At 49.1% G+C, this 26,213-nt stretch overlaps 1 protein-coding gene and 1 long non-coding RNA gene across 2 annotated transcripts in view; one reads left to right on the plus strand and one right to left on the minus strand.

Annotated features, from left to right (window-relative positions):
- LOC144496852 (zinc-binding protein A33-like) overlaps nucleotides 1-19,517 on the minus strand; it is a 36,856-nt gene extending 17,339 nt beyond the window's left edge. The window contains exons 1-2 of the mRNA XM_078217421.1: nucleotides 19,081-19,517; nucleotides 2,610-2,705 (exon numbers count right to left, since the gene is read on the minus strand). Of these exons, the coding sequence (XP_078073547.1) occupies nucleotides 2,610-2,705; nucleotides 19,081-19,488 (504 nt within the window). The 5' untranslated portion in view covers nucleotides 19,489-19,517. The remainder of the gene's footprint in view (nucleotides 1-2,609; nucleotides 2,706-19,080) is intronic.
- Nucleotides 19,518-19,923: 406 nt separating this feature from the next.
- Nucleotides 19,924-26,213, plus strand: part of LOC144496854 (uncharacterized) — a 238,082-nt gene continuing 231,792 nt past the window's right edge. Inside the window, exon 1 of the long non-coding RNA XR_013498449.1 lies at nucleotides 19,924-20,013. This is a non-coding gene — a long non-coding RNA (uncharacterized LOC144496854). The remainder of the gene's footprint in view (nucleotides 20,014-26,213) is intronic.

Below are 26,213 nucleotides of genomic sequence, written 5' to 3' on the forward strand. Positions count from 1 at the left end.
GCTAATGGGAAATTTAGCATGGCCAAGCCAGCTAATCCGCACATCTTTGGATTAACACGGCATTGTGGTTGGCACTGCTGCCTCTCAGCGCCAGAGACCCAGGTTCGACTCCCGGCTTGAGTCACTGTCTGTGCGGAATTTGCACATTCTCCCCGTGTCTGCGTGGGTTTCCTCTGGGTGCTCCGGTTTCCTCAGTCTGAAGGACGTGTGGGTTAGGTCCATTGGCCGTGCTAAATTCTCCCTCAGTGTACCCAAACAGGCGCCGGAGTGTGGGGACGAGGGGCTTTTCACAGTAACTTCATTGCAGTGTTTTGTAAGCCTACTTGTGACACTAATAAATAAACTTTAACTTTAAAGGTGCAAACTGCACACAGACTGGAATTTCTTCCCTGGGTTTTTAACACAATCAACAATGGTGTCGTGGTCCTTATCAGGCTTTTTGTTTAAATTGCAGGATTTTATTTAATTGAAATGTTTCTATCTGCTGTAGTGGGATTCGAACACGGGTACCCAGAGCGTTAGCTTGGGTCCCCGAATTACTAGTACCAGTGACAATACCACTACGCCACTGCCCTCATCATAAGGCTCAATGCCCACTCCAGAGATTTGAGTGGGTGATCCAGACAGGCGCTCTGGAGGGCAAGCTACACTGTCAACAGTGCCACCTTTCAGATGAGAGATTCAACTGAGGTGCCCTCACAGATGCTTTTGGAAGATTCCATGGCACTCTTTCGAGGATAGAGTTAGGGATTGCTCTTTGTCTCCCAGTCAATATTGAAAGAAGCCCAGTTCATCACTCAAACCAGCCTCCCATCCATCGACTCCATCTACACTTCATGTTGCCTCGGAAAAGCAACCAGCATAATTAAGCACCCCACACACCCCGGACATTCTCTCTTCCACCTTCTTCCGTCGGGAAAAAGATACAAAAGTCTGAGCTCACCCACCAATCGACTCAAGAACAGCTTCTTCCCTGATGCCGTCAGACTTCTGAATGGACTTACCTTGCATTAAGTTGATCTTTCCCTACACCCTAGCTGTGACTGTAACACTACATTCTGCACTCTCTCATTTCCTACTCTATGAATGGTATGCTTTGCCTCTATAGTGTGGAAGAAACAATACTTTTCACTGTATCCCAATACATGTGAGAATAGATCAAATCCATAAAAATAATAAATCAAATGAAATATTGATCCCTCAACCAATACCACTAAAAACAGCATTATCTGAATCGCTGTTTGTGGGATCTTGCTGTGCTCGGCTTCCCACAGTGCAACAGTGACTGCCTTGCCATCGTACAGCTGCTTCCAAAGTAATTGGCTGCAAAGCACTTCAGGATGGCTTGAGGTCACAAAAGGCGCTATCTAAATGCAACCTCAGAGAGGAGTGGATGCTGAGTCACTGGGTATACTCTACAGAGGGGTCATGGGTTACCGGGTGACAGGGTGGAAAATGGAGTTAACTGGGTCATAGTCAGGTTAGCCATGATGTTTACTGATTGGTGGAGCAGGCTGGAAGAGACCGAATGGCCTTCTCCTGCCACTTACTCTTACGTTCTTCTGTAAGTCTATTTCTGTCCAACATTTAGCAAATTAGCCATGTGGCAGTATACTAGAGTGTCAGTAGCAACCCCTACCAAGCCATTCAGTTCAAGGGAAATTAGCAATGGGCAATAAATCCTGACCCAGCCAGCGACGCCCATGTCCCAAGAATTAATATTTTTAAAAACCTATAAATTACATAAGATCACAAGAAATAGGAACTCCGGTAGACCATTCAGCCCATCAAGCCTGCTCCACTATTCAATAACAACGTTTCTGATCTGATCATGGCCTTCATCCCACTTTCCTGTTTCCCCCCCCCCGCATCGTTCTCTTGAAAATCAAAACTTTGTCTAACTCCACCTTGAATATATTCAACGACTCAGAGCTGTGCTCCGCGGAAGAGAATTCCAAAGATTGAAAAACCTTCAGGGAGAGGAAATTCCTCCGTCACTTAAATGGCAGATCCCTTAACCGTTCCCTCCCCTCCCCCCCCCCCCCCCACCACCCCCCCGGTTCTAGATTCCCTCAGGAGGGGAATAATCCTCTGAGAGTCAACCCTATAAAGCCCCTCTGAATCTTAGCTTCTGTGTAATCAACTCTCCTTCTCCTAAATTCCAATGAGTATGGGCTTAACCTGTTCCCAACTTTCCTGATAAAGCAACCTCACCATCCCAATCAGCCCAGTACAGTTGTAGCAAGACATCTCTACTTTGATATTCCCTCCCGCCTGCTGTGTCGAACAGTGTTGGCCACTCCGCAAGGCATGGTGCCCCTGCGGATTCTGCATGCCACTTTTAAACTTTGTGGTGGCCACCATTGTCACGACAACCCCCCCCCCCCCGCCGACCCTGCTAACCCCATGTGCCCGTGTTTTATGTTCTCTGCCGCTTGAGTGATTCCAAATTGATCTGAGGCGGGACTGGGAACCGCGACCACTTCCAGTTCCACCTGCTAAGCGCACACTCCCCCAGTGAAATTCAGCCCCGTATTTTCCCACGTTATATTCCATCCACCAATGTCTTGCCCACTCACTCCACCAGCGTTACCAAGGAGAAGGCTCACCAGCGTCTCACTGATCTTGGTTCCTCGGGCAGCCTGGGCCTTGCAATACTCCTCCAGCTTCTTTTCCAGGGAGCCAACCGAGTCCTCCAATTTGCCCTATGGGAAAACACAGGGAGGGTCATCGCTAAACCATTGGTCTGAGCAAACCCACAAGGTAACGAAAGGAAGAGGAAGGAGGCCATTTGGCCCTACGGTGAGGGGTGTGCTGCTCCCCCATTCAATTGGATCATGGTGGCACGGTGGCTCACACTCAGCGCACGCTTGGACACAGAGGGTGGAATTTTACTCTTGCGCCCGCCACAGGAATCATAACGGGTGAGGGTGGAGGGGCGGGGGGCGGACCATGCAAAGATCTGTTGACCTCTGTTCATCCAGAAGGAAGTCTTCCAGTGTGGACAATAAAAACATACCAAAGCTTACACCAACTTATAAATCAAAGAAAAGGTTCAATAAAGAAACTTAATTACTCCAAACTTGAGGCCTCACCCTGGGCCATTCCAAGTTCCCCACAATTCCCAACATGTTCTAATTTATACTGAGTCAGCTGGTCAGCTGATCATCACGTCATTCTGTCATTGGTTACATGGTTTACTGGGTCAGCTGACCCTTACAGCTTGTTACCATTGGTCACACTACAGCAGATCCAATGTCATCACCAGTTATATTCTAACAACCTTGGGTGCGATTTTCCAGCCTTGGGGTGATTGCAGCTGGAAAATCCTGCCCTTAGTGTCCAAAGATGTGTTGGTGGGGTGGGTTGGCCATGGGAAATGCATAACATTATGGAGATTGGACGGGAGGTGGGACTGAGCAAGATGCTCTCTCAGAGAGACGCCACTGACTCAATGGGCTGAATGGTCTCTTTCTGCACTGTAGGGATCCTAGGTGGCCATCACACCGACGCCCAATAACATCGATCCAACTCAGCCTCGAAGGTTTCAATTGGTCCCCGACATTCCGAGATGCTCCGGTTTCCACTTCCCAATGGCCGGGACTTTCCAAGCCCACTCTTGGCGGGAATCACCGGAAAATGTGTGGGACCATTGACTTAGGGCGTGATTGCACAGCCGACCTGCGATTTGAAGATTTTGCCCTCTCGATGTGACTGAAAGAGGATGTAACCCAGGCCAGCTCCTCACCCCCACCTCCACCCGCCACCCCCACCCCGCCTCCCATAACCACTCACATTTACCATGGCTAATTCAACGAACACTGTTCCCTGAAGATGGCAACTCAGTTGGACAAAATGGCCAAGAAGGCAAATGTCATGCTTCATCAGTCGGGGTGTTGAGTATAGAAATTGGAAAATCATATTGCAGCTGTATAAGACTTTGGTTAGACTGCGTTTGGAGTATTGTGTACAATTCTGGTCGCCACACTACCAGAAGGATGTTGATGCATTGGAAAGGGTGCAGAAGAGATTTACTGGGATGTTGCCTGGTTTGGAGGACATGGACTATGAAGAAAGGTTGAACAAACTTAGGTTGTTTTCATTGGAGCGTCGGAGGGTGAGGGGGGACCTGATAGAGGTTTACAAGATTATGACAGGCTTGGATAGAGTGGATCGTCAGAGTCCTTTCCCCAGGGTCGAAAGGTCGATTACTCGGGGGCATAGGATGAAAGTGAGAGGGGAAAGTTTAAAAGAGGTGTGAGGGGTAAGTTTTTCACACAGAGGGCGGTGGATGTCGCTGCCAGAGGAGGTGGTGGAAGCAGATTCTATAATCACGTTCAGGAGGCACCAGGATAAATACATGAATAGGCAGCGAATAGAGGGATATGGACCACTTAGGAGCGGCACAGTGGCAGTAGTTAACGCTGCTGCCTCACAGCGCCAGGAACCCAGGTTCAATTCCGGCCTTGGGTCACTGTCTGTGTGGAGTCTGCACATTCTCCCCATGTCTGCGTGGGTTTCCTTTGGGTGCTCCAGTTTCTTCACACAGTCCAAAAATGTGCCGGTTAGGTGGATTGGCCGCGCTAAATTGCACCTTTGTGCCAGGGGGACTAGCGAGGGTAAATACATGGGGATAGAGCTTGGGTGGGATTGTGGGTGGTGCAGACTCGATGGGCTGAATGGCCTCTTTCTGCACTGTAGGGATTCTATGATTCATTGACTCAGTGGCGCGTGCTGTCAATGGGTCACAAGGCAGTGAGATCAGCTCCCACATGCAGTCACTGAATGCACAATGGGGACCACCACTCCCTGTGCAGCACTGCGGGAGAACCGCACTGGCAGAAATGCCATATCTTTCCACTGTGATGCAAATGTCTCGCCCCCCCTCCCCAAACAAAAATGCGCAGGTTCCCAAGATACAAGGTCAAAGCACAGTAGGAGGGTTCCCCAACATGTACCAAGCGCAAGTTGTCCTACAATTCCGATCACTCACAGCTGAACAGTGCCATGTCGCTGCTTCTGGATGCTTCCTGTGTGAAACATTGGCTGTTGCATTTTCCACATTACAACAGACACTAAAATTCAAAACCGGTTCCTTTGATGGAAAGCACTTTGGACATTTGGAGATTGCTAAACGTGCAGCGTCACTGCAATGTTATCTGGCTGTGGTTTTATACATAATATAAAAATAGAAAGGTTTCTCTTCCTGTGATTCTCTCTGTTTTTATCTTCCAATCCTTCATTCTGTTCAGCTCCATTTCTTTCCCATATATTACACACCTCAATTCATGGAGCGACACAGTGGGCACAGTGGTTACCGCTGCTGCTTCACAGCGCCAGAGACCCAGGTTCAATTCCAGTCTCGGGTCACTGTCTGTCTGTGTGGAGTCTGCTCATTCTCCCCGTGTCTGTGTGGGTTTCCTCCGGGTTTCCTCCCACAGTCTGAAAGACGTCTTGGTAACATGGACTGGCTATGCTAAATTGCCCCTTAGTGCCAGTCCAAGATGCGTAGGTTAGTGGGATTATATGTGCGGGGTTGTGGGGTAAGGGTGGGGTGTGGACCTGGATAAGATGCTCTGTCAGTGAGTTGGTGCAGACTAGATGGGCCAAATGGTCTCCTTCTGCATTGTATGGATTCTATGATTCTATGAATTACACACAGAGTAAAACTCCCTCCACACTGTCCCCATCAAACATTGTAAGAAGTCTCACAACACCAGGTTCAAGTCCAACAGGTTTATTTGGTAGCACAAGTTTTTGGAGTATTATTTCTTCTTCAGTCACTCACCTGAAGAAGGACTAACTCTCTGACCTGGTGTTGTGAGACTTCTTACTGTGCTTTCCCCAGTCCAATGCTGGCATCCCCACATCATGGCCATCAAACACTCCCAGGCCAGGCACAGCACGGGGTTAGATACAGAGTAAAGCTCTGTCTTCCCTGTCCCTATCAAACACTCCCAGGCCAGGCACAGCACGGGGTTAGATACAGAGTAAAGCTCTGTCTTCCCTGTCCCTATCAAACACTCCCAGGACAGGTACAGCACGGGGTAAGGTACAGAGTAAAGCTCCCTCTACACTGTCCCCATCAAACACTCCCAGGACAGGTGCAGCACGGGGTTGGATACAGAGTAAAGCTCCCTCTACACTCTCCCCATCAAACACTCACAGGACAGGCACAGCACAGGGTTAGATACAGAGTAATACAGAGGGATATGTCAGGAGATTCTGGATAGGTGCAGAAAACATAGGGTTGTTGTAGTGGGGGACTTTAATTTCCCTGGCACAGACTGGAAAGTGCTTAGAGCTGGGGGTCCGGACGGGGAGGAATTTGTAAAATGCGTACTGGAAGGTTCTTTGGAACAGTATGCAGATAGCCCGACCAGAGAGAGGGCTATACTGGACCTAGTTCTGGGAAATGAGCCCGGTCAGGTCGTCAAAGTTTCGGTAGGGGAACATGTGGCAAATAGTGACCACAACTCTGTTAACTTTAGGATAGTAATGGACAAGGATGAGTGCTGTCCTAGGGGCAGGGTGCTAAATTGGGGGAAGGCTGACTATAGCCGGATTAGGCAGGAATTGGTGGATGTTGATTGGGAGAGGATGTTCGAGGGTAAGTCCGCGTCTGGCATGTGGGAGTCTTTTAAGGAACTATTGATAAGGCTGCAGGATAGGCATGTGCCTGTAAAAAGGAAAGATAGGAAAGGTAGGATTCGAGAGCCGTGGATAACCAGGGAAATTGAGGATCTGATTAAAATGAAAAGGGAGGCGTACGTTAAGTCCAGGCAATTGAAAACAGATGGAGCTCTGGAGGAATACAGAGAGAGTAGGAAAGATCTCAAACGGGGAGTTAGAAGGGCAAAAAGAGGTCACGAGATGTTCTTGGCAGGCAGGATTAAGGAGAATCCTAAGGCATTCTATTCATACGTTAGGAACAAAAGAGTTGTCAGGGAGAAAATCGGACCTCTCAGGGACAAAGGAGGGGAATTATGCTTAGAACCCAAGGGAATAGGGGAGATCCTAAATGAATACTTTGCATCGGTATTCACGAAGGAGAGGGGCGTGTTAACCGGGAGTGTCTCGGAGGGAGGTGTTGACCCGTTAGAGAAAATCTCCATTACAAGAGAGGAAGTGTTAGATTTTTTAGGGAACATTAAAACTGACAAAGCCCCAGGGCCTGATGACATCCATCCTCGACTGCTCAGGGAGACGAGAGGTGAAATTGCTGGGCCTCTGACGGAAATCTTTGTCACTTCTTTGGACACGGGTGAGGTCCCTGAGGATTGGAGGATAGCGAATGTGGTCCCGTTGTTTAAGAAGGGTAGCAGGGATAACCCAGGAAATTATAGGCCGGTGAGCTTGACGTCCGTGGTAGGGAAGTTGTTGGAGAGGATTCTTAGAGACAGGATGTATGTGCATTTAGAACGAAACAATCTCATTAGTGACAGACAGCATGGTTTTGTAAGAGGGAGGTCGTGCCTTACAAATTTGGTGGAGTTTTTTGAGGAAGTGACAAAAACGGTTGATGAAGGAAGGGCCGTGGATGTCGTCTATATGGATTTCAGTAAGGCATTTGACAAAGTCCCACATGGCAGGTTGGTTAAGAAGGTTAAGGCTCATGGGATACAAGGAGAAGTGGCTAGATGGGTGGAGAACTGGCTTGGCCATAGGAGACAGAGGGTAGTGGTCGAAGGGTCTTTTTCCGGCTGGAGGTCTGTGACCAGTGGTGTTCCGCAGGGCTCTGTACTAGGACCTCTGCTATTTGGGATATATATAAATGATTTGGAAGAAGGTGTAACTGGTGTAATCAGCAAGTTTGCGGATGACACGAAGATGGCTGGAATTGCGGATAGCGAAGAGCATTGTCGGGCAATACAGCAGGATATAGATAGGCTGGAAAATTGGGCGGAGAGGTGGCAGATGGAGTTTAATCCGGATAAATGCGAAGTGATGCATTTTGGAAGAAATAATGTAGGGAGGAGTTATACAATAAATGGCAGAGTCATCAGGAGTATAGAAACACAGAGGGACCTAGGTTTGCAAGTCCACAAATCCTTGAAGGTGGCAACACAGGTGGAGAAGGTGGTGAAGAAGGCATATGGTATGCTTGCCTTTATAGGATGGGGTATAGAGTATAAAAGCTGGAGTCTGATGATGCAGCTGTATAGAACGCTGGTTAGGCCACATTTGGAGTACTGCGTCCAGTTCTGGTCGCCGCACTACCAGAAGGACGTGGAGGCATTGGAGAGAGTGCAGAGAAGGTTTACCAGGATGTTGCCTGGTATGGAGGGTCTTAGCTATGAGGAGAGATTGGGTAGACTGGGGTTGTTCTCCTTGGAAAGACGGAGAATGAAGGGAGATCTAATAGAGGTATACAAGATTATGAAGGGTATAGATAGGGTGAACAGTGAGAAGCTTTTTCCCAGGTCGGAGGTGACGATCACGAGGGGTCACGGGCTCAAGCTGAGAGGGGCGAAGTATAACTCAGACATCAGAGGGACGATTTTTACACAGAGGGTGGTGGGGGCCTGGAATGCGCTGCCAAGTAAGGTGGTGGAGGCAGGCACGCTGACATCGTTTAAGACTTACCTGGATAGTCACATGAGCAGCCTGGGAATGGAGGGATACAAACGATAGGTCTAGTTGGACCAAGGAGCGGCACAGGCTAGGAGGGCCGAAGGGCCTGTTTCCTGTGCTGTACTGTTCTTTGTTCTTTGTTCTTTAAAGCTCCCTCTACACTGTCCCCATCAAACACTCCCAGGACAGGTACAACACGGGGTTAGATACAGAGTAAAGCTCTGTCTTCCCTGTCCCTATCAAACACTCCCAGGACAGGTACAGCACGGGGTTAGATACAGAGTAAAGCTCCCTCTACACTGTCCCATCAAACACTCCCAGGACAGGTACAGCACGGGGTTAGATACAGAGTAAAGCTCCCTCTACACTGTCCCATCAAACACTCCCAGGACAGGTACAGCACGGGGTTAGATACAGAGTAAAGCTCCCTCTACACTGTCCCATCAAACACTCCCAGGACAGGTACAGCACGGGGTTAGATACAGAGTAAAGCTCCCTCTACACTGTCCCATCAAACACTCCCAGGACAGGTGCAGCACGGGGTTAGATACAGAGTAAAGCTCCCTCTACACTGTCCCATCAAACACTCCCAGGACAGGTACAGCACGGGGTTAGATACAGAGTAAAGCTCCCTCTACACTGTCCCATCAAACACTCCCAGGACAGGTGCAGCACGGGGTTAGATACAGAGTAAAGCTCCCTCTACACTGTCCCCATCAAACACTCCCAGGACAGGTGCAGCACGGGGTTAGATACAGAGTAAAGCTCTGTCTACACTGTCCCCATCAAACACTCCCAGGACAGGTACAGCACGGGGTTAGATACAGAGTAAAGCTCCCTCTACACTGTCCCCATCAAACACTCCCAGGACAGGTACAGCACGGGGTTAGATACAGAGTAAAGCTCTGTCTACACTGTCCCCATCAAACACTCCCAGGACAGGTACAGCACGGGGTTAGATACAGAGTAAAGCTCTGTCTACACTGTCCCCATCTAACCTTCCCACCCACAGACCAGCAGCCTCTATATGTGGATATGCAGAATTTAACCAGATAAGACGTGCAGGACACGATCGCTGCACTGGCCGCGGTTTATTTTTTATCTTAGTTGGTTTTATTTTGGTGAATTTGAGCGGATGTATTTGGCTGCGCTTTCATTGTGAATGATGAGCGGGAGTGGCCCAAAAGCGTCCTCTTAACGGTGAGGCAAATCAGGCAATCTATTTAAGTCCCAGCTATTCGACCAGGGCCGGAACACTGGGAGGGAACACAAATCGTTGCCTGCCTCAGCGTCACAGAGCAGTCTCTGCTGCTGGAAGATCTTCAGTCTCTGCTGCTGGAAGATCTTCAGTCTCTGCTGCTGGAAGATCTTCAGTCTCTGCTGCTGGAAGATCTTCAGTCTCTGCTGCTGGAAGATCTTCAGTCTCTGCTGCTGGAAGATCTTCAGTCTCTGCACTAGTCACGTGCAGTCACGGATTGTCACATCCTGCAGCTCATTGGCTTTGGCCTAATGAGAACAGTGATTACATCTGAGTGTGGCTGGGCTGCAGACTTCAATATATTTTTATAACTATATTTGTGTGTGTGGGTTTTTAAAACAAATTCATTGGTAGAAGTGGGAAGTGTCAAAGTAACACGCTACATTGATAAAATCATAATCCAATCATAGCGTAACACATGGAAACATAGAAACTAGAAGCAGGAGTAGGCCATTCGACCCTTCGAACCTGCTCCAACATACATTTTGATCATGGCTGATCATCAAATTCAATATCCTGATCCCCACTTCCCCCCCACATCCCTTGATCACTTTAGCCCCAAGAGCTACATCTAATTTCTTCTTGAAATCACACAACGTTTTGGCCTCAACTACTTTCCTTGGTCGTGAATTCCACACATTCACCACCCTCTGGGTGAAGAAATTTCTCCTCACCTCAGTCCTAAAATGTTTACCCCTTATCCTCAAACTATGACCCCCTAGTGGTGTTTGCACATTCTCCCCGTGTCTGTGTGGGTTTCCTCGGGTGCTCCGGTTTCCTCCCGCAGTCCGAAAGACGTGCTGGTTAGGTGCATTGGCCATGCTAAATTCTCCCTCAGTGTACCCTAACAGGGACCAGAGTGTGGCGGCTAGGGCATTTTCCCAGTAACTTCATTGCAGTGTTAATGTAAGTCGACTTGTGACACTAATAAATAAATGAATAATTCTGTGCACCCCCACCATCGGGAACATTCTTTCTGAATCTATCTGTCTGACCCTGTTAGAATTTAATAAGTTTCTATGAGATCCTGTCTCACTCTTCTAAATTCCAATGACTATAACCCTAACCGACTTAGTCTCTCCTCATATGACAGACCTGTCATCCCAGGAATTGGCCTGGTAAACCTTTGCAGTGCTCCCTCTATAGCAAGGACATCCTTCCTCAGATATGGAGACCAAAACTGCACACAATACTCCAGGTGTGGCCTCACCAATGCCCTGTACAATTGCAGAAGGCCATTCAATCCATCATACTTGTGCTAGCTTTCAAAGAACTAGCCAGTTAGCCCCCTACCCTGCGACCACATCTCTCTATGATTTGGGGTTTTTTTTCCCCAAGTATTTGGCCTTTTGAAAGTCAGAGACGGAACCTTCCGGAAGGTGACAACTCAATGTGCAATTAAAACTCCTTCTTCATGTTGCCTCTGGCTCTTTTGATCATTCTCCCAAACTCCCCCCCCCAGCAACGTCCTAGAGATTAATTTTCAAATCCTTAAAAAGACAAAGGGCTGGGATTTTCCGACCTCGCCCGCAGCGGGGGTTCTCCAGTCCTGCCGCAGTGAGCGGAGATTCGGCTGCACACCAGATTCTCCATTATCGCTAGCAGTGGCAGCGGGGTATAAATTGAGGGAGATGGATACTCAGCGAGACCTTGGTGCCCTCGTGTAGCAGTCACTGAAAGGAAGCGTGCGGATACAGCAGGCAGTAAAGAAGGCAAATGGTATGTTGGCCTTCATGGCGAGAGGATTTGAGAGTAGGGATAGAGATGTTTTACTGCAATTGTATAGGGCATTGGTGAGGCCACACCTGGAGTATTGTGTGTAGTTTTGGTGTCCTTATCTGAGGAAGGATGTTCCTGCCATAGAGGGAGCGCAGTGAAGGTTTACCAGGCTGATTCCTGGGATGGCAGGTCTGTCATATGAGGAGAGACTAAGTCGGTGAGGATTATATTCACTGGAGTTCAGAAGAGTGAGAGAAGATCTCATAGAAACTTATAAAATTCTAACAGGATTAGACAGATAGATTCAGAAAGAATGTTCCTGATGGTGGGGGAATCCAGAACTAGGGGGTCATAGTTTGAGGATAAGGGGTAAACCTTTTAGGACTGAGGTGAGGAGAAATTTCTTCACCCAAAGAGTGATGAATGTGTGGAATTCACTACCACAGAAAGTAGTTGAGGTCAAAACGTTGTGTGATTTCAAGAAGAAATTAGATATCGCTCTTGGGGTTGAAGGGGTCAAGGGATAGGGGGGGAAGGGGGGATCAGGACATTGAATTTGATGATCAGCCCATAATCAAAATGAATGGCGGAGCAGACTCGAAGGGCCGAATGGCCAAATCCTGCTTCTGATTTCTAATTAACGGCCGGAGAATTCCAGCCAAAATCTTCCTAACGCTTGAAAGGTTAAAAATGGACAGCTTGTTCAAAGAGCTGGTATAGGCATGATGGGCCAAATGGCCGCCTTGAGTGAGGTAAATGCTTATTGCTCGAAGGAGGAATCTCTGCTCACACCCCGGAAATGTCCTTTGACTGGGCTGATGAGGCTGCAAGGCACCAGCAACCAGAAGAGGAAGCGAATATTGACTCACTCTGTTCACCATCTGAGGATATGAGGAACTTTCATTCTCGCACTCACAGCAACCAGCCAACTTTCACCAGCTTTCTGAGATGAGATGGGAGATAAAGACAACACTAATCCAATGGTTATTTTTGTCCCATTTACTGCACAGGAAGAAAATCTGCTGCTGCGTACAGTGTCTTTCTAGAATCAAAGATCAGAATCACAGAATCCCTACAGGACAGAAGGAGGTCATTCGGCCCATCGAGTCTGCACCGACTCTCCGACAGACCATCCTATCCAGGCCCATCCACCGCCTATTCCCACAACCCCGCATATTTACCCTGCTAATACCCCTAACCTGCTCATCTTTGGACACTATGGGGCAATTTAGCATGGCCACTCCACCTAACCTGCACATCTTTGGACACTAAGGGGCAATTTAGCATAGCCAAACCACCCAACTGCAGATATTTGGACTGTGGGAGGAAACCGGAGCACCGGGAGGAAACCCACACAGACACAGGAAGAACGTGCAGACAGTGACCCAAGGCTGGGAATTGAACCCGGGTCCCTGGCGCTGTGAGGCAGCAGTGCTAACCACTGTGCCACCATGCCACCCATTCCAGAGAATTAAAATGGTCATTGCCATTCATTTCACTTCAATGACATCAAAATGATCCAACCCACTTTCCATTCACTCCCATTACATGGGCGGCACGGTGGCACAGTGGTTAGCACTGCTGCCTTCCCGTTCTCTCCCACTGTACAGAATTAAAATGAATCAAAATTATTGTAATGTGAGGTAATTTGATGAGGAAAAGTTCAACCGCAACGGCGACTTATTGATCGATATTTCCATCTATGAGTAGAACAGCTCAGTACAGATACAGGTGTAGTCCCACTGAGCCCTGGCTTCACACTGCAGGATCCACCTAACATTTACAGATGTACCATAGAAAGCATTCTTTCCGAATGTACCACAGCTTGGTACGGCTCCTGCTCTGCCCAAGACCGCAAGAAACTACAAAGGGTCATGAATGAAGCTCAGTCCATCAGGCAAACCAACCTCCCACCTATTAACTCTGTCTACACTTCCCGCTGCCTCGGCAAAGTATAATCGAGGACCCCACGTACCCCGGACATTCTCTCTTCCACCTTCTTCTTTCGGGAAAAAGATACAAGAGTCTGAGATCACGTACCAAATGACTCAACAACAGCTTCTTCCCTGCCGCCATCAGACTTTTGAATGGACCTATCTCGCACTAAGTTGATCTTTCTCTACATCCTAGCTATGACTGTTACACTACATTCTGCACTTTCTCCTTTCCTTCTCTATGAACGGTATGCTTGTCTGTGTAGCGCGCTTTTCGCTGCGCCCCAATACATGTGACAATAATGAATCAAATCAAATCAAATCAATAAAATGATCCATACCCTAACACCCAACAGGTTGATATTTATATGTTCCATTCCGATAGGCCCCAAGAGGGTCACATGACATGTGAACGATCACTCATTAAAGAGACCACACTATCACATTCCCCTCCCCCCCCTTAAGGTCCCTTACAATTAATAACTCTTAAGCACAAATATGAGAAGTAAAAACAGAATTCCCAGAAAGAGGGGCAATTTGACAATGTTCATCAAGTCAATCAATCCGGGGAGTTTCAGACATTACAGGGTGTCTCCAACTCCGTGACTGGGTTCTCCAGGCTGGAGGTATCAGGGTTTACAGCAGTGTTGGTGGGTTGATAGATTCCGACGATGGACGATTCTTTGGAACTTGTCTACGGTGGCTGACAAGGTAATTGGACGCATGATCTGAACGTCAAGTTCGAGTGGGGCATCCACTGCAACTAAAAACACCATTCCCATCAAAGAGCGACTGTCAATGTGGGGCCTTGTCCGAGGGCGGCCGGGCTTCTCCCAGGGGTGTAGTTTAGATGCGGGCAGAAGGGTCTGCTGTGTTTGGCAGTATTCACAATAGCTGTCCTCACTCAATTTCAATGTCAGTTCCTGGCCACCAAATGTAGCTCGTGTCCAACATCTCCATCTCGGTCTGCCCAGGATGCACGCCTGTGCAACTCCTGGAGAAATGGCTGCCACCCCGGGGGGTGGTACTATCACTCCTCTCCCACAAAAAAGCACCCCGTCTTCACAGCTAATTTCACCCCGGCGCTGCGAGGAGGGTCCGACTTGTTCCAATGCCAGCCAGTGCAAACCGTTCTTTTAACCTTCGGCAAAACTGGCTCCATGCCTTGAAGTAGACCCACAAGATGGGCCGCGTGTTGAGAAAATTCAAAGCAAGGACTATCTCCTGTGGAACGGGAGGCAATGATACCATCTGTGCAAGTGGAAGCTGACTTAAAGCATCGGCAATTGAGATCTGCAATTCTAGTCTGAGTTGTAAAGTGGAACTAAGCGACCACAATAAAGGCCCATCTTTGTACTCTGGCTGATACTATTGGTGGGACTGGTTTATCTTTGTGGAACAGTCCTAGTAACTGCGGTCCAACATGATGGTGAAGGGGCAGCCCTAAACATATTGGTGGAAATTCTTTACAGCAAATATGACTCCCAAACTCTCTATCAATCTGTTAACATTTCCTTTCAACAACCAGACAAGATCTTGGAAGCAAAAGCGACAGGTCGCTTCATGCCATCTTGCATCTTATTGGAAAATACGGCCCCTATGCCATCACGTCACTATTATCTGCCTGCCTTGTTTGAAATGGACAAGTAAGGCTGGGCGCCACGGTGGCACAGTGGTTGGCGCTGCTGCCTCACAGTGCCAGGGACCAGGGTTCGATTCTCCGCTTGGGTCACTGTCTGTGTGGAGTCTGCACGTTCTCCCCGTTTCTGCGTGGGTTTCCTCCGGGTGCCCCGGTTTCCTCCCGCAGTCCAAAAGATTTGCAGGTTAGGTGCATTGGCCGTGCTAAATTGCCCCTTAGTGTCCCGGGATGCATAGGTTAGAGGGATTAGCGGGGTAAATATGTGGGGTTGCGGGGATAGATTGGGGTGGGATTGTTGTCGGTGCAGACTCGATGGGCCGAATGGGCTCCTTCTGCACTGTTGGGGTTCTGTACTTTCTATGAGGGCCAGTTTCACTTGGTCAAAGGCTTTTAGAAACATAGAAACATAGAAAAGCTACAGCACAAACAGGCCCTTCGGCCCACAAGTTGTGCCGAACACATCCCTACCTTCTAGACCTACCTATAACCCTCCATCCTATTAAGCTCAATGTGCTCATCCAGGAGTCTCTTAAAAGACCCTATTGAGTTTGCCTCCACCACCACTGACGGCAGCCGATTCCACGCACCCACCACCCTCCGTGTGAAAAACTTACCCCTAACATCTCCCCTGTACCTACCCCCCAGCACCTTAAACCTGTGCCCTCTCGTAGCAGACATTTCCACCCTGGGAAAAAGCCTCTGAGAGTCCACCCGATCTATGCCTCTCAACATCTGATACACCTCTATTAGGTCTCCTCTCATCCTTCGTCTCTCCAAGGAGAAAAGACCGAGCTCCCTCAGCCTATCCTCATAAGGCATGCCACTCAATCCAGGCAACATCCTTGTAAATCTCCTCTGCACCCTTTCCATCTTTTCCACATCCTTCCTACAGTGAGGCGACCAGAACTGAGCACAATACTCCAAGTGGGGTCTGACGAGGGTCTTATAAAGCTGCATCATTATCCCCGGACTCCTCAACTCAATCCCTCGATTGATAAAGGCCAGCACACCATACTGCTTCCTAACCACCTCCTCCACCTGCGGGGCCGATTTTAGAGTCCTCTGGACCCGGACCCCAAGGTCCTTCTGATCCTCTACAGTACTAAGAGTCTTTCCCTTTATATTGTACTCCTCTGAGAATCTTCCCATTGTCAACATTGATGTGTTTTGAGAAGTCAATGTAAGGATGCCAAAATGGTCGACAAGTCGGGCAAAAAGTGGCCATACCAGTTGACCATCCCGATGAAGGATTTCAACTCTGTTACATTCTTCAGTGCAAACAACTCTGTTATTGTCTTTATGTTTCTTCCAGTGTGTGCAATCCTTTTGCATCAACTCTGAAACCGCAAGAAACTACAAAGGAACATGAACATAGCCCAGTCCATCACGCAAACCAGCGTCCCCACTGACTCCACCTACCCTTCCCGCTGCCTCGGCAAAGCAGCCAGCATAATCAAGGACCCCACGCACCCCGGACATTCTCTCTTCCACCTTCTTCCATCGGGAAAAAGATACAAAAGTCTGAGGTCACGTACCGACCGACTCAAGAACAGCTTCTTCCCTCCTGCTGTCAGACTTTTGAATGGATCTACCTTGCATTAGGTTGATCTTTCTCTACCCCCTAGCTATGGCTGTAACACTACATTCTGCACTGTCTCCTTTCCTTCTCTATGAACGGTATGCTTTGTCTGTATAGCGCGCAAGAAACAATACTTTTCACTGTGCAAGTGACAATAATAAATCAAATCAAATGAATCTCAAATACGTGACCTCATTGGAATGAAAAGTACATTTTTTTTATCTTTCCAATGTCAGCTTTCTTGAAGCTTTTGAGGACTTTCTCCAAATTGGTCCTGTGCTCCTCAGGTGTTGTCCCTGCTATTAAGACCAGATACACGACAACTCTTGGGATCCCTTGTAGAAAGGCTTTCCACAGTGCATGCAGATGGGTAGCCAAAGGCTGGCCTCGAGTACTGGAATACACTCTTGTGTATATTAATTATGACAAATTTCCTCGAATCCTTTTCAAGCGCAAGCTGTTGATGCGCCTGACTTAAGATCAATTTCATGTATTTGAGGCCTCCTGACAGCTTTGAGTAAAGCTCTTCGATGCTAGGGATAGGATATCTGTCTATTTGGGCAGCCCTGTTCACAGTCAATTTGTAATCACCACAAATCCTCACTGTGCGGTTTGGTTTTAACACTGGAACTACTAGTGTAGCCCATTCGGAGAATCATACCTGCACATCTTTGGACATTAAGGGGCAATTTAGCATGGCCAATCCACCTAACCTGCACATCTTTGGACACTAAGGGGCAATTTAGCATAGCCAATTCACTTAGCCTGCACATCTTTGGATTGTGGGAGAAAACCGGAGCACCCGGAGGAAACCCACACAGACACGGGGAGAACATGCAAACTCCACACAGAGACCGAGGCTGGAATCGAACCCAGGTCCCTGGCACTGTGAAGCAGTGTTAACCACTGTGCCACCATGCCATCCACATTTCATAGATCTTTTACACTGACTCCAGGAGAGCCTTTGTTTCATTTGAAAAACAGCACCTCTGACAGTGCAGCTCCCTCTCACAGACTGCCAGCCCAGACGATGTGCTCCGGTCTCCGTATCAGGACTTGAATCATCGAGCATCTTATTCAGTGTGAGCCACTCAGCCAAACTGCTGACACCCTGCTACCAGAGCTGGGCCAGCTCACTAGCTCGCCTGGCTTCTTGTGTCCGCAGGCGCCAGTATGACTTTCATCTCGAATATAAAAGGGGCAACTGATAGCGAGCAAAAGGAGGTGCAGCAAGTGAAGTTCACAGAGCAGCAGCCTGTGACAGACTGTGCCCTTACATTTGTATTTAAATTGGAGGCCAAACGTGACGTAGTTATATCGAGTGTACAGCACACAAGTAGGCCACTTGGCACAACTAATCCATGCCAGTGGTGCTAATTGGGCAGCACGGTGGCACAGCTGCCTCACAGCGCCAGGGACCTGGGATTGATTCCTGGCTTGGGTCACTGTCTGTGTGGACTCTGCATGTTCTCCCCGTGTCTGCGTGGGTTTCCTCCGGGTGCTCCGGTTTCCCCCCACAGTCCAAAAGATGTGCTGGTTAGGGTGCATTGGCCATGCTAAATTCTCCCTCAGTGTACCCGAACAGGCACTGGAGTGTGGCAACTAGGGGATTTGCACAGTAAATTCATTGCAGTGTTAATGAGAGCCTACTTGTGACACTAACAAATAAATTTAAAACTTTAATTCACACAAGACTGCTCCCATTCTTAACCTGATCAAAATCACCTTCTATTACTCTCTCCCTCACCTGCTTAACAAGGTTCCTCTTAAATAGATCAGCACGATGGCACAGTGGTTAGCACTGCTGCCTCACAGCACCAGGGACCTGGGTTCAATTCCGGCCTCGGGTCACTGTCTGTGTGGAGTTTGCACATTCTCCCCATGTCTGTGTGGGTTTCCTCCAGGTGCTCCGGTTTCCTCCCACAGTCCAAAGGTTAGGTGGATTGGCTATGATAAATTGCCACTTGGTGTCAGGGGGATTAGCAGCGTAAATACGTGGGGTTATGGGAATAGGCTCAGGTGGGATTGTGGTCGGTGCAGACTCGATGGGTCGAATGGCCTTCTTTTGCACTGTACGGATTCTATCATTCTATGATCAGTGCTAACCACCTTACCCACTCCCTGTGGTAGCAAGTTCCACTTGTGGACCACTAAGTCCCTGAAGAGATTTCCCCCAAACTCCCCTCGGGGTGCAGTGCGGGGATGGGAGAGGACGGTAGGGTCGATCCACTCATTTCATCATCAGAAAGGGAAGTTTGAAAGTAGAAACCCCACCCCAGGCCTCTTCCCCCTACCGCCCAATACCACTTCCACCCCGTCCCAAGGGAAGCACAAAGAGAAAATGCCCACGGAAATGCCAGCTCTGTGTTAGCCCTACCTTGCAGAATGTGTAGGCCTCATCCACGGGCATCAAGGTCGGGTTCTCCCCCTGGCCCAGCGGCAGGCAGGAGGGACACACCAGCTTGAGATCCTTGGAGCAGAAGAGTTCGGCCGGCTGGCAGTGGAGCGGGCACCTCAGACCGTTGACGGTGACGCCGGCGGGACCCAGCCCCAGGCTCAGGTGCCTCAGACTGGCCACGATGGTCACCAGCAGCTGGTTGGTCATCAGCTCCCTCCTGGGAAACTCCTGCCCGCACTGGGGGCAGGAAACGGTGGCCGCCTCTTGGCCCCAGCATTCCAGGACGCAGGCCTTGCAGAAGTTATGGCCGCAGTCCAGGGTGACGGGTTGGGTGTACATTTGGGCACAGATGCTGCAGCTCAGACCCTGGTTAAGACTCTCGGCCATTGCTCCCTTCTCTACGTGACCTCGGTCTCCTGTGTGAGCCTCTGTACTCAGCCACTGTCTGTATTTTTAGCCTCGGCACTTCCTGCTTTCACTATGACTACATTTCAGATGGCCAGTGACACAAAGGCTGCAAACCACTATTGTTTCTACACTCACTGCCCCGCCATCTTATCATCTGACTTCCACATCATGCAATTATCAGGCAGAGTAAATCTCCCTCTACACTGTCCCCATCAAACACTCCCAGGACAGGTACAGCACGGGTTAGATACAGAGTAAAGCTCCCTCTACACTGTCCCATCAAACACTCCCAGGACTGGTACAGCACAGGGTTAGATACAGAGTAAAGCTCCCTCTACACTGTCCCCATCAAACACTCCCAGGACAGGTGCAGCATGGGGTTAGATACAGAGTAAAGCTCCCTCTACACTGTCCCATCAAACACTCCCAGGACTGGTACAGCACAGGGTTAGATACAGAGTAAAGCTCCCTCTACACTGTCCCCATCAAACACTCCCAGGACAGGTGCAGCATGGGGTTAGATACAGAGTAAAGCTCCCTCTACACTGTCCCATCAAACACTCCCAGGACTGGTACAGCACAGGGTTAGATACAGAGTAAAGCTCCCTCTACACTGTCCCATCAAACACTCCCAGGACAGGGACAGCACGGGGTTAGATACAGAGTAAAGCTCCCTCTACACTGTCCCATCAAACACTCCCAGGACTGGTACAGCACAGGGTTAGATACAGAGTAAAGCTCCCTCTACACTGTCCCCATCAAACACTCCCAGGACAGGTACAGCACAGGGTTAGATACAGAGTAAAGCTCTCTCTACACTGTCCCATCAAACACTCCCAGGACTGGTACAGCACAGGGTTAGATACAGAGTAAAGCTCCCTCTACACTGTCCCATCAAACACTCCCAGGACTGGTACAGCACAGGGTTAGATACAGAGTAAAGCTCCCTCTACACTGTCCCCATCAAACACTCCCAGGACAGGTACAGCACGGGGTTAGATACAGAGTAAAGCTCCCTCTACACTGTCCCCATCAAACACTCCCAGGACTGGTACAGCACGGGGTTAGATACAGAGTAAAGCTCCCTCTACACTGTCCCATTAAACACTCCCAGGACAGGCACAGCACAGGTTAGATACAGAGTAAAGCTCCCTCTACAATTCTCGGATAATAGATTGTGGTCCTTGCTTGTAGCACAAGTTTGGAAAGAATTATTCTAAGACGCTGGAACATTCTGATCGGTGGGTAAGATTCAACAATGCATTTGATCAATCTGAGGTCGGGGGTCATTTGATTGAATGCTGGAGCAGACGCAATGGGCCGAGTGGCCTAATTCTGCCCCTGTGTCTTGTGGTCTTATAGTTTGCCAGCCTCTGAAGTTAAATGGAAAACTCTTCCCCTTGCTGTGTAACTGTGACCATGCTTGTCTGTGTGTTTTAGCGTCTGTAAAGCAATGAAATAAATGTGAGAGCTCACGCCCCATCTAAGTGAGGAATTACTAACCAATGCGGGGCTTTTCTCCAATCTTTTGATCTGAGCTCTGTGAGCCATTAATCTTTTGCAAACTCGCCGCAGCTGCTTCGGGTTGCGAAGAGGACAGACCAACCGCGCTAACTCCTTAGAATCATAGAATTTCTACAGTGCTGAAGGAGGCCATTTGGCCCATCGAGTCTGCAACAGGGCATCTTACCCAGGCCCTATCCCCGCAACACCCCCCCTCCCCAACTAATTCCGCTGTGTGTCGGTCGTGTGGGGAGAGAATGTTGGAGCTCTGAATGATGAAGGGTTGTGAATCAAGCGGGGCTGCTTTGTCCTGGATGGTGACGAGCTTCTTGAGTGTTGTTGGAGCTGCACCAATCCAGGCAAGTGGGGAATATTCCACCACACTCCTGACTTGTGCCTTGTAGACGTGGACAGTCTTTGGGGAGTCAGGAGGTGAGTTACTCAGCGCAGGATTCCTAACTTTGTACCTGCCCTGGTTGCCACAGTGTTTTTAGTTTAGTTTAGTGTCACTTGTAGGCTTACATTTACACTGAAATGAAGTTACTGTGAAAATTCAACATTCGCCACACTCCGGCGTCTGTTTGGGTACACTGAGGGAGAGTTTAGCACGGCCAACACACCTAACCAGCACGTCTTTTGATAACCCAAAAGATGTTGGTAGTGGGGGATTCAGCAAAGTGATGCCTTTGAATGTCAAAGGGTGTTGATTAGATGCCCTCTCATTGGAGATGGTCATTGCCTGGCACTTGCGTGGCACAAAACGTATTTGCCACTTGTCAGCCCAAGCCTGGATATTGTTCAGGTCTTGCTCCTTGTGGGTGCAGATTTGTATAGCTGAGGAAAGAGAAAATTCTGGATAAACTCAGCAGGTCGGGCGGAGAGAGAAACAGAGTTAACGTTTCAGAGCTGGGAGCTGGGGAAGTTGGGAATGTCAAAGGTTTTGACCAAGAGGTGGGTGAGACAAGGATAAAGAGAAGGCCTGTGATTGGGTGGGAAGACAGAAGAAATAGTCCTCGAGGGTGGGAGGGAATGGAGGTGGAGCCAGAGAAGGAAATGTGTCTCAAGAAGATGTGCTGATTGAAAGAAATAAAATGGAAACAAGCAAAGAAAAGGGAACAAAATGTATCCTTTTTTTTGTATCATCAGCGAACATCTCCACTTCTGACCGGAGGGAAGGTCATTGACGAAGCAGCTGAAGATGGTTGGGGCTTGGGACACTACCCTAAGGAATTCCTTCAGTGGTGTCCTGGAGCTGAGATGATTGTTCTCCAACAACCACAACCATCTTCCTGAGTGCCAGCTATGAGTTCAGTCTACTGCTTGCATCAACTTCACTGATGATTGAGAGTAGACTGATGGGGAGGTAATTGGCCAGATTTGATTGGTCTTACTTTCTGTGGAAGGAGCTGTACTGGAATAACTTGGCTCAGGGTGCGGCAAGTTCTGGGGCACAAGTCTTCAAAACTGTTGCCAAAATATTGTCAAGGTCCATAGCATTTGCAGTATTCAGTTAGAATCCATAGAATCCTACAGTGCAGAAGGAGGCCATCTGGCCCATCAAGTCTGCACCGACCCCAACCCCACCCAAGCCCTATCTCTATAGCCCCATGCATTTACCCTAGCTCGCCCCCCTGGCACGAAGGGGCAATTTAGTGTGGCCAATCCATCTAACCCACACATCTTTGGACCTTCAGCCATTTCTTGGTGTCATGTGGCTGAAAACTGACAGCTGTGATGCTGGGGACCTGCGGAGGAGGGTGAGATGAAACGTCCAATCGGCACCTCCGTTGCTGCAAACCTTTCAGCCTTGACCTCCGACCCCGCAGTTTCATTTACTGGAAAAGACAAGAGGGGGGTCACAGTTTGGTATCAGCAGCACATGCAAACTCCCTTCCGAGCCACACTCCATCTTGCTCCTTCCACGTATCCGTATCCTTGCTCTCACCTGAAGAAGGGGCTTGGAGCTCCGAAAGCTTGTGTGGCTTTTGCTACCAAATAAACCTGTTGGACTTTAACCTGGTGTTGTTAAACTTCTTACTGTGTTTACCCCAGCCCAACGCCGGCATCTCCACATCAAAGGTAAAGTCACCACAGTCTCAGGTGACCATAGGCTGTTCTCCCCTTTGAGGGGGAAGGCTAACTGGTAACGGTATTTTTAAAATTCATTTGTGGGACATGGGCGTCATTGGCTGGTCAGCATTTATTGCCCATCCCTAGTTGCCCTTGAGAAGGTGGTGAGCCGCCATCTTGAATCGCTGCAGTCCACGTGCTGACCCACAATGCCGTTAGGGAAGGAATTCCAGGATTTTGACCCAGCGACTACGAAGGAACGCCGATGTATTTCCAAGTCAAGATAGTGAGTGCCTTGGAGAGGAACTTGCAGCTGGTGGTGTTCCCATGTATCTGCTGCCTTTGTCCTTCTAGAGCAGTGGTTCCCAAAGGGTGCGGCGCGCCACACTGGTGCGGCGAGAGAGGATGGCAAGTGTGGCGGGAAGATTCAAGGACAATCAAAGAAACATTTAAACATGGTTCAAACAAGCATTGTTTTATACTTTCTGGATGTCCCATGATCAGATTATAAAGTAGTTGTGTTCTATGTTATGAATCAAGCACTGCGAGGAGTTGCTTTTTTTTGTTTTTGAATGTATTTCTTATCAATAAAAAATTCGGTGTGGCGCGAGCAAATTTTTATTCTGAAAGTGCGGCCGAGTGAAAAAAGTTTGGGAACCACTGTTCTCGATGGAAGTGGTCGTGGGTTTGGAAGGTGCTGTCTAAGGATCTTTAGTGAATTGCTGCAGTGCATCTTGTAGATAGTACACACTGCTGCTACTGAGCGTCGGTGTGGAGGGAGTGGATGTTTGTGGATATGGTGCCGATCAAGCGGGGCTGCTTTGTCCTGGATGATGTCGAGCTTCTTGAGTGTTGTTGGAGCTGCACCCATCCAGGCAAGTGGGGAGTATTCCATCACACTCCTGAGTTGTGCCTTGTAAATGTGGACAGGCTTTGGGAAGTCAGGAGGTGAGTTACTCGCCACAGGAATCCGAGCTTTCGACTGGCTCTGGGAGTCTCTTTAACCCGAAACCACCCCACACACGGGCCCAGAGGTTAAAACAATGACTAAAAGAACAAACATGCGTTGATATTGTGTCATAGAATCAAATAGAATCATAGAATCCCTACAGTGCAGGAGGAGGCCATTCAGCCCATCGAGTCTGCACCGACCACAATCCCACCCGGGCCCTATCCCCACAACCCCATGCATTTACCCTTCTCGCCTGCCTGACACTAAGGGGCAATTTAGCACGGCCAATCCAACATAACCCGCACGTCTTTGGACTGTGGGAGGAAACCGGAGCACCCGGAGGAAACCCACGCAGACACGGGGAGAACGTGCAGACTCCACAGTGACCCAAGCCGGGAATCGAACCCGGGTCCCTGGCGCTGTGAGGCAGCAGTGCCAACCACTGTGCCACCGTGTCGTCTGGGACCGCGGCATGTGCCACAGATTCGAGACTTACAGCCAAAGGAATACTTGGAAATGTCGTCACTGTAGCGTGACGTCGCAACCGATTTGTGCACAGCAAGATTCCACAAAGAGAAAGATGACGAACCAGTTTTTGTTTTGAGTGATTGTCGGCTGTGGGATTAATGAACGTTGACTGGGAGTCTGGGGTCAAACCCGCATCCCCTCCCCCTCCCTCCTCTCCCTTCCCCCCTCTCCCCTCCCCTCCCCCACTCCTTTCCCCCCTCCCCTCCCCCCTCTCCTTTCCCCTCCCTTGTTGTGTTTTGAAATAGTGTCAGGGGATCGTTAATGGCTTCCCGAGAGGGAGGATGAGATGGGGCTCTCTGTTCGATGTTTAAATCGAAAGGCAGCACTGCACCCCCTTCCCCCCTCCCCCCACTCCCCCCAAAACAGTGCAGCGTCCGAGTATCAGCCTGGATAATGTGGTCAAGTCTCAAGGGCGAGACTGGAACCCACAATTTGCAGACTCGAGACAAGAGCAAACATTCTATGTTCTTTGCCTGCCCAACCCAGTGGCCTGCCTGTCAGCGGGTGCGTCTCAGAGGAATAGATCGCGTGTGATGTGCTTTGCGGTGTACCAATGAAATATGAGACCGAAGGTACGATCTGAATCCAAGCCTTTATTTTCCCCCAATGTACAGAGTGATTGTCCCCTTGGTCGCTGCTGTGTGGCTTGCGCACCACCAGAGGGCAGCAATGAGCGAAGGGGGGTGGGGCGCTCAGATGGTTAACCCTTAAAGCACGGGCCTTGTTGTTGACTTGCATTTAAAGCAACACCGCCGCCTTCGCGGAGTCCAAAGTTATTGCACAAAGGAGGACAATTACTCACCCAAAACGATGTGAAGTCAACAGCTTGTACAAGCAGTGAATTTTTTTTTTGTGACATTTTCTTCTGTGGATTTTGCAATTATCAGTTAAGTTTAAATTCATTTATTAGTGTCACAAGTAGGCTTACATGCTGCCAGTTCGGGTCTGTGCGAGTCTCACCTTCTCCCCGGGTCTGACTGGGTTTCCTCCGGGTGCTCCGGTTTCCTCCCACAGTCCAAAGATGTGCGGGTTAGGTGAATTGGCCATGCTAAATTGTCCCTCAGTGTCCAAAGATGTGAGATGGATTAGCTATGGTAAATGCGCAGGGATACAGGGATAGGGTAGAGGGGAGGGACTGGGTAAGATGTTCTTTAGATATCGAGTAAAGCTCCCTCTACACTGTCCCCATCAAACACTCCCAGGACAGGGACAGCACGGGGTTAGGTACAGAGTAAAGCTCCCTCTACACTGTCCCCATCAAACACTCCCAGGGACATGGAGAGGAGATATTCTGGTTGATAGAGACATGAACGTAAACATGTTCATGAAGCCACCATCTATCCCCGTATGTCCAAAGGCTAGTCAAGTCACGAATCAATTCCAGCCTCCTAAATTGCTTGGATCCACTACAGTTCACTTATTGCCGCAATAGGGCCACAACAGACACCTTCTCCCTGGCCCTGCACTCAACCCTGGAACGCCTAGATAACAAAGACACCTATGTCAGACTCCTGTTTATTGACTACAGCTCAGCCTTCAACACTATTATTCCCACGAAACCCATCTCCAAACTCCTTGGCCCGGGCCTCGGCTCCTCCCTCTGCAACTGGATCCTGAACTTCCTAATTCACAGACCACAATCAGTAAGGAT

This window comes from Mustelus asterias, chromosome 8 (assembly GCF_964213995.1).
Source record: "Mustelus asterias chromosome 8, sMusAst1.hap1.1, whole genome shotgun sequence".
Lineage (NCBI taxonomy): Eukaryota > Metazoa > Chordata > Chondrichthyes > Carcharhiniformes > Triakidae > Mustelus > Mustelus asterias.